This window comes from Balearica regulorum, chromosome Z, assembly GCF_011004875.1.
Source record: "Balearica regulorum gibbericeps isolate bBalReg1 chromosome Z, bBalReg1.pri, whole genome shotgun sequence".
Lineage (NCBI taxonomy): Eukaryota > Metazoa > Chordata > Aves > Gruiformes > Gruidae > Balearica > Balearica regulorum.
In genome coordinates this window covers 64,594,548-64,608,903 of record NC_046220.1, presented here as the reverse complement: position 1 = coordinate 64,608,903, position 14,356 = coordinate 64,594,548, and the positions used below count along the sequence as shown (strand labels likewise).

General features: G+C 42.7%; 2 protein-coding genes across 5 annotated transcripts in view; one reads left to right on the top strand and one right to left on the bottom strand.

Moving 5' to 3' along the window:
• KIF2A (kinesin family member 2A) overlaps nucleotides 1–5,656 on the top strand; it is a 58,830-nt gene extending 53,174 nt beyond the window's left edge. For all 4 annotated transcript variants that reach the window (XM_075739421.1, XM_075739422.1, XM_075739424.1 and 1 more), the window contains 2 exons: nucleotides 1,188–1,323; nucleotides 3,854–5,656. In XM_075739421.1, the coding sequence (XP_075595536.1) occupies nucleotides 1,188–1,323; nucleotides 3,854–3,939 (222 nt within the window). In that variant the 3' untranslated portion in view covers nucleotides 3,940–5,656. The remainder of the gene's footprint in view (nucleotides 1–1,187; nucleotides 1,324–3,853) is intronic.
• DIMT1 (DIM1 rRNA methyltransferase and ribosome maturation factor) lies at nucleotides 5,596–13,572 on the bottom strand. The gene is made up of 12 exons (XM_075739438.1): nucleotides 13,415–13,572; nucleotides 13,039–13,112; nucleotides 12,514–12,600; nucleotides 12,068–12,129; nucleotides 11,866–11,959; nucleotides 11,726–11,775; nucleotides 10,739–10,862; nucleotides 10,539–10,631; nucleotides 9,718–9,782; nucleotides 9,348–9,411; nucleotides 8,746–8,852; nucleotides 5,596–7,982 (listed from the first exon to the last, which is right to left on the bottom strand). The coding sequence occupies exons 1-12, from the start codon at nucleotides 13,473–13,475 to the stop codon at nucleotides 7,940–7,942; spliced, it is 924 nt and encodes a 307-aa protein (XP_075595553.1). The 5' UTR covers nucleotides 13,476–13,572; the 3' UTR covers nucleotides 5,596–7,939.
• Between the last annotated feature and the right edge of the window lie 784 nt (nucleotides 13,573–14,356).

The following is a 14,356-nucleotide window of genomic DNA, read 5'->3' as shown; positions in this document are numbered from 1 at the left end:
CTGGAGATGACTGCTTCTCCCAGCAGTCGCTGGAAGGAAACGTGTCTGAGCCTTGGCTCCCTTCATTTGCAGCATGGCTTGGTTGCACTGTGGGTGGAGGTGAGCTGTACCAATACAAAGTCTACCAGCTGAAGTCGGCAGAAGTTGTATTCTGTCAGCTTTCTTCTGGAAGCTGCTAATACAAAACGTCCTTTCGTAACAAAAATGTCTAAAATATATCAATGAATGATCAACAGAATGAAGCGTGCTCTTGAGGTGTTGGTCTTCCTTGGTGTCTTGGATGTATGAGTTTACATCAGATGAGATCAGTTCTGTCCCAATGTGAGCTCCATCTGTCCTGAAAGCCAAAAACATATATGGGGTTTGAACTACGTTTTCAATATTACTTGGGCTACTGAGCACAGGGGAAAAGACTTAATTTTAATATTTCAGGCCCAGCATGCCTAGAACTGTCAGCTGCTTTCTTTTTTTTTTTTTTTTGAATCAAAGCATTTTCAATGGATCAGTTCTCCTGAGCACAGCTTTGCATGGTTCTGTAAGCTTTAAGCTCCTGGTTGCATTCTTTGCTGCAGGACTTTTCTTTTTTTCCTCTTTTTTTTTGTAATATTTGGAATGCAAAGACACCTAAGAGCTGCTTTAACAAGTCTTTACAGTACTCTTATCTATCTGGGGAGTTAGTTCATGCAATAGTGAGCTTAAAATAGCTCTTCTTTCAGGCAGCTTCTCTCAAAACTGGTTTTGATTATGGACAGAATTATCTTGGCTCCTTGACTGTAGTAATGACACTACGATTATAGTGACTGGGAACCGGCCCATACTTAAAATTGAAACCTGACTTTAGAGTTTGATACCTGCCTATGAGGACATAACCATGACACAAAGTTCTGTTCTCTGAGTTCCTTAGCTTTACAATCACCTAACGTTCTGAATTTGAAGACTACTGGGGTAGCTGGGGGTTATTGGTTGCTGCTATGACCAGTGGAATTAAGAAACAATGTAGAAAACATACAATTTTGCTGAATTAGGAATAAGGTTTCATTTGGGGATTGAAATCTATTATATTGAGGTAACTAGACAGGAAGAATGTGGTCATCTTGAGAAAAGGTCTACTTCAGCTCTTTGTCTTGAAACTTGTCTTGAAACTTTGCTAATGTATTTAGTTGGGGTTTTTTTTAACTTTTTTCTAGGAATCTATTAGATGGCTGGAAGATGAAAAAGCTCTTCTTGAGATGACAGAAGAAGTAGACTATGATGTGGATTCTTATGCTACTCAACTTGAAGCAATTCTAGAGCAAAAAATTGATATTCTGACTGAACTTAGAGGTAGATTCTTTTAATCACTTGTGTGTGAATTATTAGCAGTGTGTTTTCATATGCCACAGAGACTTGCAGTAATAATGAGGAGATAAAAAAGAGTGTGGTTATGTTTAGGATCTTTTTTCCCCTTATGCTGCCCTGCAATGTCCCGTGGAAGGTATATTTATTCTGCTGCCTAAGAGCAAGTTCAGATACGTGCTCAATTCATCCTAGTTTAAAGGAAAAATCTCTGCTTTATAAACTCAATCCTGAAACTTATCTTTTCTTTTCCTTTGTTCCAAAACAACAGAGGGAGGAAAAAGAAAATCCAGATAAACTGTACGAGAAAAGAAGATAACACAATGAGGGAAAAGTAGTAGGAACTCTCAGTTCCTGCTCTTTTGCATTCTGTAGTGTAGCAGGGAGCCTGCTGTCATTATCAAGACTGTGCTTAAGAGTGGTGAGCTCTGAGTAGCTTGGTCGTTAGCTTACTTTTTTCTTCAGCAGCCTTTCTGTCTGAATTTTGTCAGCCTCTCTTTGTGTCCAAAATTGCCTCTTGCACTTCTCTTCTAAAATCAGCTTGTCAGCTTGGTACCTCATGGAGATGATTTTTTTTTATTTTAGTGCTCTGTAACTATTTAGACTACAGGAGACATGCTATACTGGTAAAAATTCAAGTGTGAGGTTGAGGGCTGAGGGGTGGGGGTGGGGTATTTTTTCTTTTATTCCTGTGTGGTGGGTTGACCCTGGCTGGAGGCCAGGTACCCCCCAAAGCCGCTCTGTCACTGCCCTCCTCAGCTGGGCAGGGGAGAGAAAACAGAACAAAAGGCTCCTGGGTCAAGGTAAGGGCAGGGAGAGATCACTCACCAGTTACTGTCATGGGCAAAACAGGCTCAACTCAGGAAAATTAACTTAATTTATTACCAATCAAATCAGAGTAATGAGAAATAAAACCATTCCCAAACCACCTCCCCCCACCCCTCCCTTCTTCCCGGGCTCAACTTCACTCCCCATTTCTCTCCCTCCTCCCCCCCAGCACCACAGCGGGACGGGCACTGGGGGTTGTGGTCAGTTCATCACACGGTGTCTCTGCCGCTCCTTGCTCCTCAGGGGGAGGACTCCTCACACTCTGCCCCTGCTCCAGCCTGGGGTCCCTCCCACGGGAGACAGTCCTCCACCAACTGCTCCAACGTGAGTCCTTCCCACGGGCTGCAGTTCTTCACCAACTGCTCCAGCGTGGGTCCCTTCTGTGGGGTGCAGCCCTTCAGGAACAGACTGCTCCAGCGTGGGTCCCCCACGGGGTCACAAGTCCTGCCAGCAAACCTGCTCCAGCCTGGGCTCCTCTCTCCATGGGGCCACAGGTCCTGCCAGGAGCCTGCTCCAGCGTGGGCTTCCCATGGGGTCACAGCCTCCTTTGGGTGCCTCCACCTGCTCCGGTGTGGGGTCCTCCATGGGCTGTGGGTGGAATCTGTGCTGCACCATGGACCTCCATGGGCTGCAGGGGTACAGCCTGCCTCACCATGGTCTTCTCCATGGGCTGCAGGAGAATCTCTGCTCTAGCACCTGGAGCACCTCCTGCCCTTCCTTCTTCACTGACTTGGGTGTCTGCAGGGTTGTTCCTCTCACATCTGCTCACTCCTCTGGCTGCAAAAACTGCTCCTAGGTTGTTTTGGGGTTTTTTTCCTTCTTAGCTACATTAACCCAGAGGCACCACCAATGTGGCTGATGGGCTTGGCCTTGGCTGGCAGCAGGTCCATCTCGGAGCCGGCTGGAGCATTGGACCTGGGGGAAGCTTCTGGCAGCTTCTTGCAGAAGCCACCCCTGTAGCCTCCCCACTACCAAGACCTTGCCATGCAAACCCAATATATCTTGTCACTCTGGGACTGACATCTTTATGCTGTCACTTTGGTTTCCTTCTTCCGATTCTTGGACGTATACTAGGGAATGGAGGAAGACAGGAATAGAAATATGAAAACATGACACACTTCCTTTCTCAGGTTTTTCCCATTGTTTTATAGTTAGGAAATGAATGATGCATTATCTATTTATGGTGAATAACTTCCAAAATTTAATCACAAATGCTTTTCATGTTCATAGAAAAACAGGGGGGAAGTAGAATTTACTCTGCCGGGTTTTAGAGTGTAGAAAAGTGACTGTACACTGAATACAATTTTGCGTGCCTCTAAGGATGGTTTGGATGGTGCTGGGAAGGAAAAGGATGTATGTGGTGTGTATCTCCTGATTCTGTGTAAGTGAGGAGCAGAATTTAAGTGTGAGCAGGTTACATGCTGGGAATGCAATTAGACAGTTGCCAACCCTGTCCTGCCTAGAGACAGGGGTAGCATCTAAGAAGGGACTAAGTTGCTAAGCAACTTGTTTGTGTGGTGAGTGTGGAATTTAGGCCTATCTCAATCCCCCTGTAGTTCGAAGCATCAGCTATTTTTGTAGAGGAACGTTCTTTGTTGTGCATTGGGGCTGGGATGCAGAGCATCAAGGGCTTTCAAGATCTGTGTTGAGCACAGGCACATCAGTACTCATTCTCTCTTTTTCATTAAAGATAAAGTGAAATCTTTCCGGGCAGCTCTACAAGAGGAGGAACAGGCCAGTAAACAGATCAACCCGAAAAGACCACGTGCCCTTTGAAATGGGCCTTTGCTGCTAAAGGAATCCATGAACCCATACTGCTGTAGCACATATTTGTTACAAAACCCAGTGGCCGTAAGAACTCAACTACTTGAAAGTGTAAAAACATTAGAAATGTCTGTGGAAATGTCCTGTTTCTTATTCACTGAATGACATAATCAGTTTTGTGTGAAATGCTCCTATGATGTCTGCAAAATGCTTCTAGACCAGACGGCACAACTATGCAGGGTTCAGATCTGTGAAGCACTTTGTTTAAAGTATTTCATTTATTCAAATTGTGAATTTTCTGATTGGAAATATTTGCCATGTTTTTAATAATGAAGTAAAACTGTGGCCATTAAAAAGTCACAGTATTTCCTTTTAACTACGTTCAGTTTTGTTACAGAGACCAGCTCTGCAGTTTTAAATTGTTTGCATGCATGCACACCTCACTAGTGGTTGTACATAACTTCTCTTCTACAGACAGCTGTGCTTACCTCTTCCCATTCTGTGCCTTGATGAAGGCTACTTAACCCTAAACATCATCTTTTTGAAGCACAGCCTTAATAAACAACATTCCTTACTTGTCAATATGAATTACTTTTAGTGTGTGTACATTTTTATTGTTTCTGATTTTTTTTTGTGGCTCGTTTCATTTCACAGGATGTGCCATATTATTTGCAAGAGCTGTTGGAGTGGACAAACAGCTGGGCATTCCATCCTCCTTGTAAAAAATCTGGAGTTTAGATTTATTTGAATACCATAAAGAATGGTTATATAATTCTAACATTTTCTCTGTATGGAAAAACAAAAAAACCACAGAACAAAAAAAAATATAAATTAGTTGATCTATAATAAAGGGTAATGTTTAATTAAGTACTGAGGAGAGTTGTATCTTAGGATAATGCAGATATACAGTATGTGGTATGGTGTGATAATGCTGTCAGAGTAAAGGTACGATCTGACCTCTGCATTATCCTCTGGAGAGGGTAACTGTCAAAGTTCAGGGATCCAGCTAAATACATACATATTGGCCTCTCACATACTGTCAAAATTTGGCTTTTGATGCATGACAAACTTACATGTACATTAACCGTAGTTTGCAGGTAGTTTGAATAGCTCTGTTGCTTTGAAAAAAAGTAGCTAATACCTATTTTTCCCTTTGTACAGTGCCAGCAGCTGAAAAGTGGGCTGAAATTGCATCATTTGAGGATTTTGCACAATACCTCTACCTAGTGCTGACAGAAATCACACGAGTACCTGAATTCTTACAAATGGCACCCTGTGTATCAGCACTTTTTAGGTGGTGGCACTCAAGTTTTATTTTTGCAAGTCAGTATCCAAAAGAGATTGACTTTTCATGTAAGAACTTCTTGTCAAATGAAGAATTGTAGACCTCTCTAGTTCTCCCTGTTTCCAGGAGTTCCTATCAGCAGACTTTCTCTTGGAGCTGTTTAAAAATTACTTTTGGAATACAAGCCTGTTTGTTTGTGTCAGGCCTGGAGGGAAATAAAGGGAATGCAATGAAAAGAGAGTTAAATGAGCCAGGAATTCTTGTAGTGTTTAATGTTTGTATCTGCCACAGGAAGGTGGAGTATGGGAAGCTCTTGTCACATCATGGTTTAAAAAAAAAATTAAAATATCCTCCTGTGTGTAAACATGAAAACTGAAACAATGTAGATTTTACATAATGTGTTTAATAAATTAAGCTATTAAATGAAATACAGATGAGAATTTACTTCTGTAAAAGTTCTGTTTTGCTTTGGGGAGGGTTTCACTTTATGGGCATATTGGAGTTACACTTTTGAAAAGGCCTCTGATCTCAGAGTGGATACTTACTTCTGGAGCTAGCTCTTCTGCACTGGAAAGTGCAGGAGGAAGTTCCCCAGAGCACTGTCTTGACTTTAGTTTTGCAGCAGGTCTTAAAGGAAACATCACACATCTTTCTGAGCATTTAAGAATGTTGCCCATCACAGTCAAAAGAAAAAAAAAAAAGGAATAGAAGGCAGCAGCTTTTGTTAGCAGGTGATAGTACACATTACTCTGTAATACCAGGGAGTTTCTTTGAAGCTGCTCTAGAGAAATCTTAACTTTGTAAAACGCCTCTGAAGATTGAGGGACCCTATGTGAAAAACAGTGGTTTCCCTACTATGCCTTCATGCAGGCCTGGAGCCACCACCAGGCTGTGGTTCACAGTGGGTACCAGAGGACAGGAGGGACAGAGCAGCTTCTTACTAAGCCTTCTAAGTGACACATCCTGTTGGGTAGCAGATTGAAATTGTGTCTGCTGCGGGGTGGGGGGTGTGTGTGTGCTGTTAAGAGACAGCCTGCTGTAAAGGTTGGCTCTACTCTCATACTGAAGCAGCGAGAATCAAGATAAACTGATAGGGCTGGTTATGGCACTCGAATTCCTGTAGCCCATTGCTGTGATGGCACTGCAATGACTTGAACAGGACTCAAGACAAGTCTGCTTGATTCCTGTCCTGTAAAATGAAAGGATTTAGGAAATGTGACACAAATCTTCAGCACTTGCTCCTTCTGTATTGGTCTGAGCATATTGCCCTGGCTACTCACTCATAAATTGGCTCTATATGCAGTGAAGCAGCACTAGAATCATTAAATTTTCCAAGACAACCTCGCAGGATGCCTGCAAAGTCAAGTGCCTATTTCTGTACATGCTTCTGAATCAATGACTTTTGAACTGACATTGGAGAAGTTACATCTTAAGAGTTTTTGCTAACTGGCCTCTTCTCCTCTGGAAATACTCAAAACCCACCTGCATGTGATCCTGTGCAACCTGCTCTAGGTGATCCTGCTTTAGCAGGGAGGTTGGACTAGATGACCTCCAGAGGTCCCTTCCAACCCCCACCATTCTGTGAATCTAGGATTCTCCACTTACTGTGGTCTTACAGAGAAAAACACGCTATACATGAAAAGAGTGACTTATGGTAGTTCATACACAGCATCACACCTTCACTCCTGCATGATGTTAAGAGTTAATAGTTACTATTTTCCCGAATCATAAGGCAGACCAAAGTGAATTTTTCTTTTGACAGCTGCTCTGCAGAGGTAATGCAAACCTCCTTGGGAAAACTCTGCCTTGTCCTTAACAACAAATACACATAATCCAAACTCCATTAAGACACTTCAGTAAATCTTTCTGCCAGGACACAGGCACACATTGTTGTAAGACTCACTGAAAGCTTTGCTCTTGGCTAAAACTCCTCCTTGCCTTGAAGGGTGAAGTAGTTTTCTTATAAACAAACATAGCTGCCTGAATTAACAGCTGGCAAAAAAACCTTTCTGTCTATGCTTTGAGCACTGGCCTGTTGGTAGTTTTCTGCTGGTTCCTACAGTGGCTTCACTGCAATAAGGAGAGGGTAAAGGAGATGACACTGGTAGTTTCAGGTACCTCGATGTTTTTGTAAACAATATCAAGCCTACAAGATAAATGTTCTTGTTTCTGAGAAACAGTTACTGGGCCTTCTCCAAGAGAAGATCATTACTAACAGGCTTGGAATGTGAGTAGCTACCAGAGGATAAATGGAAGAGACAGGCATTTCAAATCAAAAGGAAGTGTTTAAATATACTTTAAAACAACAAAAAAAACCCCCTACAAAACAAATGGAACAACTACAACTCTGTTTTTGCTGCCCAGACCAGACTTAGAGGTTGTACTGTTGAGTATTGTGCAAGAATATACTGAGGTGAACTCCATGATCAGAGAACACAGATTTCAATTCCCCAGCATCAATCCACCTTAGTGGGTATATTTAAAAATACACTGTCATGTGGAAGTCCAGCACCTCACTTCAGTCATGAAAGAATTTACCACTTTTAAAACACAGAGCAGCAGTTTCTTGCCTACTGTCTGTGATAACATTGCATGTAAGGTTTGAGTAAGAACCAGGGTGTTCCGGTCAATGCTTTTGCGAGAAGTCCTTGTCCCATTGCAGTCACTATCATTCAGGTAAGACTTTGGTGACAAAATACAGAACATCTTTCATTCTTTGAGTAGAATCTATGAGAAATGGATGCCTTCTGAATTGAAGCCATGCAGCAGTCTGAAAGAGTGAAATATTTATGTTACCATTTCAATGCTTTATACTTCAGGTTAAGGCATTTCTAAGACATGCTGGTTGGCAAAGAATGTACAAAAATAGCATAAAAGCAGCCATCGCTGTTCAACTGCCATAAAGAATTGTTACCAATCTTAAACTAGAAGTTATTAGTCAATTTGCTATCTTAGACATGCAGGTATGTTTTCAGTGAAGTTAGTTATATTGCATCCTACCAGGTGTACTACGATTCTTTAAAGAGCAGTAGCTGTATTAATTGTCACACTGAGAAACAGCTAGGAGTTTTTATCTTAAATTAGGGGAGGATTCGTGCTGCCACTTAAATTTTAACTGACCAGAAGAGCGGAATATAGCAGTTAACTACTCAAATTTCCAAATTATGCTATAGACTATGGCCTGATCCTCAAGACAGACAGAGAAGGCCTGTGTAAGTCTCCAGGGAAATTATAATAACCAATTCTATTATTAATGCCCTTTTTAGAGGAGGCATAGAAGGGTCTAGTAACACAAACACCAGAAATTGGGGTCTTCACCTAGTTGCTTCTCAATACTGGAAGCAGCAGTTAAAACATATAGAGCGTTTAAGTGTTTGTTCACGTTCAGGACTGGAAGCAAGGAGTGTCTGGTATTTACAGGAAAACAGTAACTATTCCTGTGTAACCCAATACTAATCTGGGCTACACAGGTACAGATGGAGACAGAATTTGAAGCAGGTTAAAAGGAAGGCATGAAGAAGAAAAAAAAGTACCTAATGAAATCATCTATATCCATTGAACGGGCTCGTTTTTCAGAGTATCCTGTATTTTTTAGGACCGTCTGTATTTTCTCTGCAATTTTGAAGTTTTCAGGGATTTCCTGTCAATGGAAAATAGGAATCAAATTCATTTTCTATTCACAGCATAGAAAAAGGTTCATTAAAATAATCTCTTCTTTTCCTGCTTTTAGAATAGTTCTCGTTTCAAGTGGTAGAAATAAGTTGTATTTTTTTTTTGTATGGATTACTATATTCTTCTATTCTTGTATCTGAATTTTTATACCTCAACTCATTCACTATAAATGAAGCACAACAGTATTGCTAAGCAGATACAAAAAGTTTTCATATTAAATTTTAATAGATTAGTAAAAGTCCTTGAGACATGTACAGCCATTATATTAATAACATACTCAGCTTTTTCACTGTAATTTAGTGACCCTTTCAGATTTTTCTCTAAGAAAAATCCTCCCTCCCCCAAACTCTCTCGGAAAAAAACTTTTAACATGTTAAGCTTTTCAATGTTAATTTTTTTACTCTTATACAGTATGTAGGTCACAGTACACAGAAATAGAATTTAATTTATTAAAGGATCTTACTGTATTATGTAAGGAACAATGAATTCGGTAATTATGATCCAGCAACTGCTCTACAGCACTTGACCTGAAAGAAATACAAGTTTAGAGTGAAAATTGAGCTGTAACTGGTTTTTTGGGTTTTTTTACTTGATTGGTTGTTAATCTTCACTATAAAAACCTGTAACAACTACACAGAACTGTTCTTTTTAAACAGCTGCCTAGTTTTCCTCTAAAAGAAAAAACTTGTGCTCTCAGTATAAATCCACCGTTGTGGTTTATCCCAGACTGTGCTGGCATGCATATAACACTGCTCTGCATTTGTACAAAAGAAATGGCTAACTGGATAGGCTCTCAAACTTTGAAAAGATTTCCTTTAATAGAAGTTACTTACTTAAATGCTGCAGACAGTGTCTTGTTTTTCCTAACAAAGGCTATCCTTACCAGACCATCCCACTCCTGAAATTAAAAATTACAGATTTACAGAAAGGAACAGCTACTACAAACAAGAACAGTCACTATTGACAATTTCACAACAATACTGAACACAAAGAAAAACATTCCAGGAAAGTATCTTTCTAAACATTACAAAACCAGTCCTGTCTTGGACAAAGCAATACAAACAGAGAGGAAAATACTTCACCCACAAAAACCTTTGAATTGTTCTTTTTCATGTCTAGGCATTATTGGCCAGATCTTATGTGCCTAGGATGCACGTACTTGAAGAAAATCTGGCTAGCTTTGGGCAAGGCTGAAATGGTCTTGAAGATCAAAGCATTTTAAAAATTAACTTTGAGAATACAATACTGTAACATCTATCTTCTGAGATTATACACACTCATCTAAAGATAAGAGTTCTCATAGATACTCCTTTGATCATAACTAACAAAGTCATCAGCCAGAGGAGTTTCTGTGAGATATAAACCACGATGAAAAGGGACATTATTACTAGCAACTCTCCAACTGACATGGAGATGATACCCCAGTCTTGTCAGAAATACCGTAAACAAAGCTGCACCCGCATTGATGGTGGCACAGTCAGGTAACAAGACTGATCAATAGAGGAACGAGTATTTTGGAATTACGTAAATGCCATTTTTATGAATAGCTGGTATGTAGTAGTGAAAACACAGCACATGGAACTAAGTAATAAGTAAAAAGAAAAATGAAATTAATTATTATCACTAGTATGTCACTAAAGTATACAACTCTCACCTGGAAGTTGATAGGTGGCGGTGGGTTCTTTGGCTCTATTCTGACCACGCTGGATTCAACTTTGGGAGGAGGCCTGAAGTTGTTCTTTCCAACCTGTTAGGAGAAGTCAGGCAGCTGTATGAATAACCCGCAAATCCTTGCATTCCTAGAAACATTCGTCTATCTTTGATAGCTCCGTTAGCTAGCGCAGAATGACATACCTTCATCAGATGGTCCACTCGAGCTAGTAACTGCGTATTAATAGAGAGTCTGCAGTACAGTTTAGTTCCCGGTTTTGCAACCAAACGGAGTGCAAATTCCCTTTGAAACATAAGTATTGCACACCTGAGAAACAACAGAAATGAGAAAATGAATTCTAAATAATCAACTTTTACATCAAAATCCAACTAAACCACTATTTTAAATCAATCAAGTAATCTAAACCACTTGGAAAACACAGGATCTGCTGCAGTGCTTACAAACAATAAAAGTTTGTCATAAACAAACTCTGCCTTAATTAGCTCAGAGCATGTTAAAAAAACCCAAACAACAAAAAGCAAACACAAAACTGGTGAAACCATCTAACTCTCCTTAAAGCTACAATAGAATTTGATTATTTATACTGCTAAATGGATCAGGATCAAAGAGACAGAGGGTAATCTCAGAGTTTTGTGCCTGACTAATAAATAACTTTGAATAATTCTATGATGTGTCCTTCAAACTTTCTAGTTCCAAAAATTGACCAGCAATGCCACTAACTTTAGTGTTTCAGTGACAGAAATCAAGAGCTGCTGACATTGAACAAGACAGGGAAGTACCTGGGCAGTTATATTTTTGGACCAGACACAGGAAGTGTCTTGGCTTTGATCCTACCCTTTCCACCTTTCCGTTCTAAGGTAGGAAGGCATCTGAAATGGTACGATACCCTATCTATCCCTGGAATAACAATTAGTTACAATACTAGTGTAAAGAGGTGCAAGTCCTGTTTTCGCCAGCTGGATACTCACTGATGCCAAGACTAAATTTTCTCCTTGTGCTCAATTCATTAATTTCCAGGCACTGGTAGTTTTCATATTACAGGCAAATTTTGGTGCAGCTCTGATCCATCACACTGATATTTTAAGAACTAAAAAAATTTTATTTGGGAATATTTTTAAAACTTTTTTTTTTTCCTATCAGGTAATACAGAGCTCTGTTCTTCCACATACCTGAAAAAAGGTCTATGAAGCAACAACTTGAAAACAAAAGGTGAAGAAATCTGAGGAGAAGAGTAATAGCATTAGTATAATTTCTGGGCAATTATACTTTAAAAAAAAAAAAAAGTTTTGCCATGTTGTTTAGCCCATACCTGGTAAGGCAAGTTAGCCACACATGCATCAAAGAATGGTAAGTCTGTTTTCAAGACATCTCCAACCTTGATTTCAAGTTTGTTTGCAAGACACCTGGGGGAAAATACACTGTGGTTATCCTCAGAGAAGCACGTTGCCAAAGTTTTTGCCAACACAGCTCCACTGCTTCAAGTGCTCGCTATTTCCACAGTTAATACTTACGTGCCCTGGACTCTCTTCTGAAGTTCACCAACAAGTCTAGGATCAATTTCACAGGCAATTACCTGAAAACAAAGTATATAATTGCAACTTTATACAACTCCTCCTAACTGGGATTAAAATTTCAATTGGAAAAAAAACCTCTATCTATTGCTAGAGGTTTAAATAATTCTTAAAAATTCCCTCTTAGGCTATGCACCTTCCTCCCTCCCCCTGCCAAACATGCAAGCCTTACCACATAAATGGTTAACAGCAATACAGTTTGATAAAACTGTACAAGACTTAGATGAACAGCTGAAAACTCACTGGAATTATGCAAATGTAAAGAAAAATACCCCTACAGTAATTCTACTTATTTGAATCAAGCAGATGAAGATCCTTCTGTTTGCCATAGTCTAAGCCACAATGTGGTTAGAGCTTGGGAAGGTGGGGAAGAAATTCATACTTACTTTTTTCACTTTCTCTAACATCTTTACTGTCAGGTTACCGGTTCCAGGGCCTACTTCCAGAATGACATCTGTGCGTCGCAGGGCAGCCTAAGAAAAAGTGGCATTTCAATTGTTTTTCTAGAACCGATTCAAGCAATCATTTAATTTTTAAATGAAAGCTACTGGCAGATCAGTAAAAATCAGCTCGCAGAGGAACGTGAAAGGGATGAGCGGGAAACGGTGAGAACAAGGAAGTCTTAAAGCTAATGTATGAGAGATCTTTGGCCAAGCGTAGAAAAATAAGCAAGCAGCCACGTGTATTAAAAAAAGGCAGCAATATCAAGACAATAACTGCAGCAGAGAAGGAAGGTGCCCCCACAACCACAGAAAGGGCAGATGCAGGGCAGAGCCCGCTGCATCAGGACACGCGTTCCCTGGGAACTCGGGCAGCCCTGCCCGGCGCAGCGGAGCCGACGCACGGCGATCCCCGAGCAGCTCCCGCTCAGCCGCCGCTTGCCCAGCGGCCATCCCCGCTCCGCCAGCCACCTTCTCGATGATGCTGTTGACGACGAGGGGGTTCTTCAGGATGTGCTGGCCGGCCCCGGTGTTGAAGCGGATGCCTAGGGCAGACAGCGGCGTTACTCCGGCTGCGAGCGCACCCCGCGGAAACGCGACGGACAAGCACTTCGGTTTTTCTCCGCCGCCAGCGTTCAGGCTTCTCCCAGCTCAAACCGCGCTCCCAGCCGGGAGGTGCCCTCCCCCGGGCCCCCGCCGGGGCCGCTCCCAGCACCCAGGCGTCCCCCGAACGAGAGCGAGCGCAGGCCGCGCTCGGGCGACAGGCCGGGCGACAGCCCCGGCCCCGGCCTCCGGTCCCGGCCTCCATTCCCCGGGGCGCCGCCGCTCGACCCGACCCAGCACTCACCGGTAGCGCGGCCCTCCTGGCGCTCCTGCCGCGGCCGCTTCCCCGCCCGCACCTTGGGCATGGCGGCCACCGGACCGGCCCCGCTCCTCGCGCACGTGCCGTGCGGGACCACAACTCCCGGCCAGCACCGCGCCCAGAACGCGTCACGGGAGGGGGGCGGTGCCGTGACGTCGGGGCTCTGCGGGCAGGGGCGACGGTGGGCGGTGGGAGCGGGGCCCGGTGTCACCTGGAAAAGCAAGGCGCACACACACCACACCCCCCCGCAGCGAGCTCCCGCAGAGCTGCAGGTGCGCGTCGCGGCAGCGTCACCCCGCTCGGTTAAAACCGGCGCAGCTGCACGGCTGGCAACGGAGCACGTGGCGTCAGAGCTCCTTTATTCTAAGTTGCCGGGAGAACAGACTCCTCCTCGGGAGGAGTTAGGAGGCAGAGCACCGAAATGCGGGAATGTAACACGGCCCTAACGTCATGCAGAATGACAGCATGCTTTCCTAGCTAAGTGCCCGTTATTTAAGGAAGCGTAGCTGGGGACTCGGTTGGTTTGGCTGTTGGGGCGTGCGTGTATCGCCGTGCGGTGAGGGCCGGTGCTGGGAGAGACGTGAATGACCCCGAGCGATACCGGTTCCAGGTGGCCGGGGATGAGCAGGACAAACGGCGGGAGGAGGGACAGCAAGGGGAAAGAGAAAACACATTATATTATTATTATTATTATTATTAATTATTATTATTATTATTATTATTATTAAGAGGGTTTTCTCCGGGTCAGCATTACGCCGTTGTATACACACAGCTGGAGTGGTTTCTTCTCTCACCAGTCCCGGAGGGATCTCCCCGTTCCAGTACCCGCCATCTAAAGCGAACTTTACGTTTCAACCTTGAGCAAATTACTTCAACGGTGATTCTCAGCAATTTCTGCTGAGGAGGCAACAGGATGGCACAAACGGT

Coding starts and splice junctions, on each gene's coding strand:
- DIMT1 (XM_075739438.1), bottom strand. CDS start 13,475: ATGCCCAAGGTGCGGGCGGGGAAGCGGCCGCGGCAGGAGCGCCAGGAG. Junction 12,601..13,038: donor TCAACAGCATCATCGAGAAG/GTGGCTGGCGGA, acceptor ACTTTTTCTTAG/GCTGCCCTGCGACGCACAGA. Junction 9,412..9,717: donor ACACTGTCTGCAGCATTTAA/GTAAGTAACTTC, acceptor TATTTCTTTCAG/GTCAAGTGCTGTAGAGCAGT.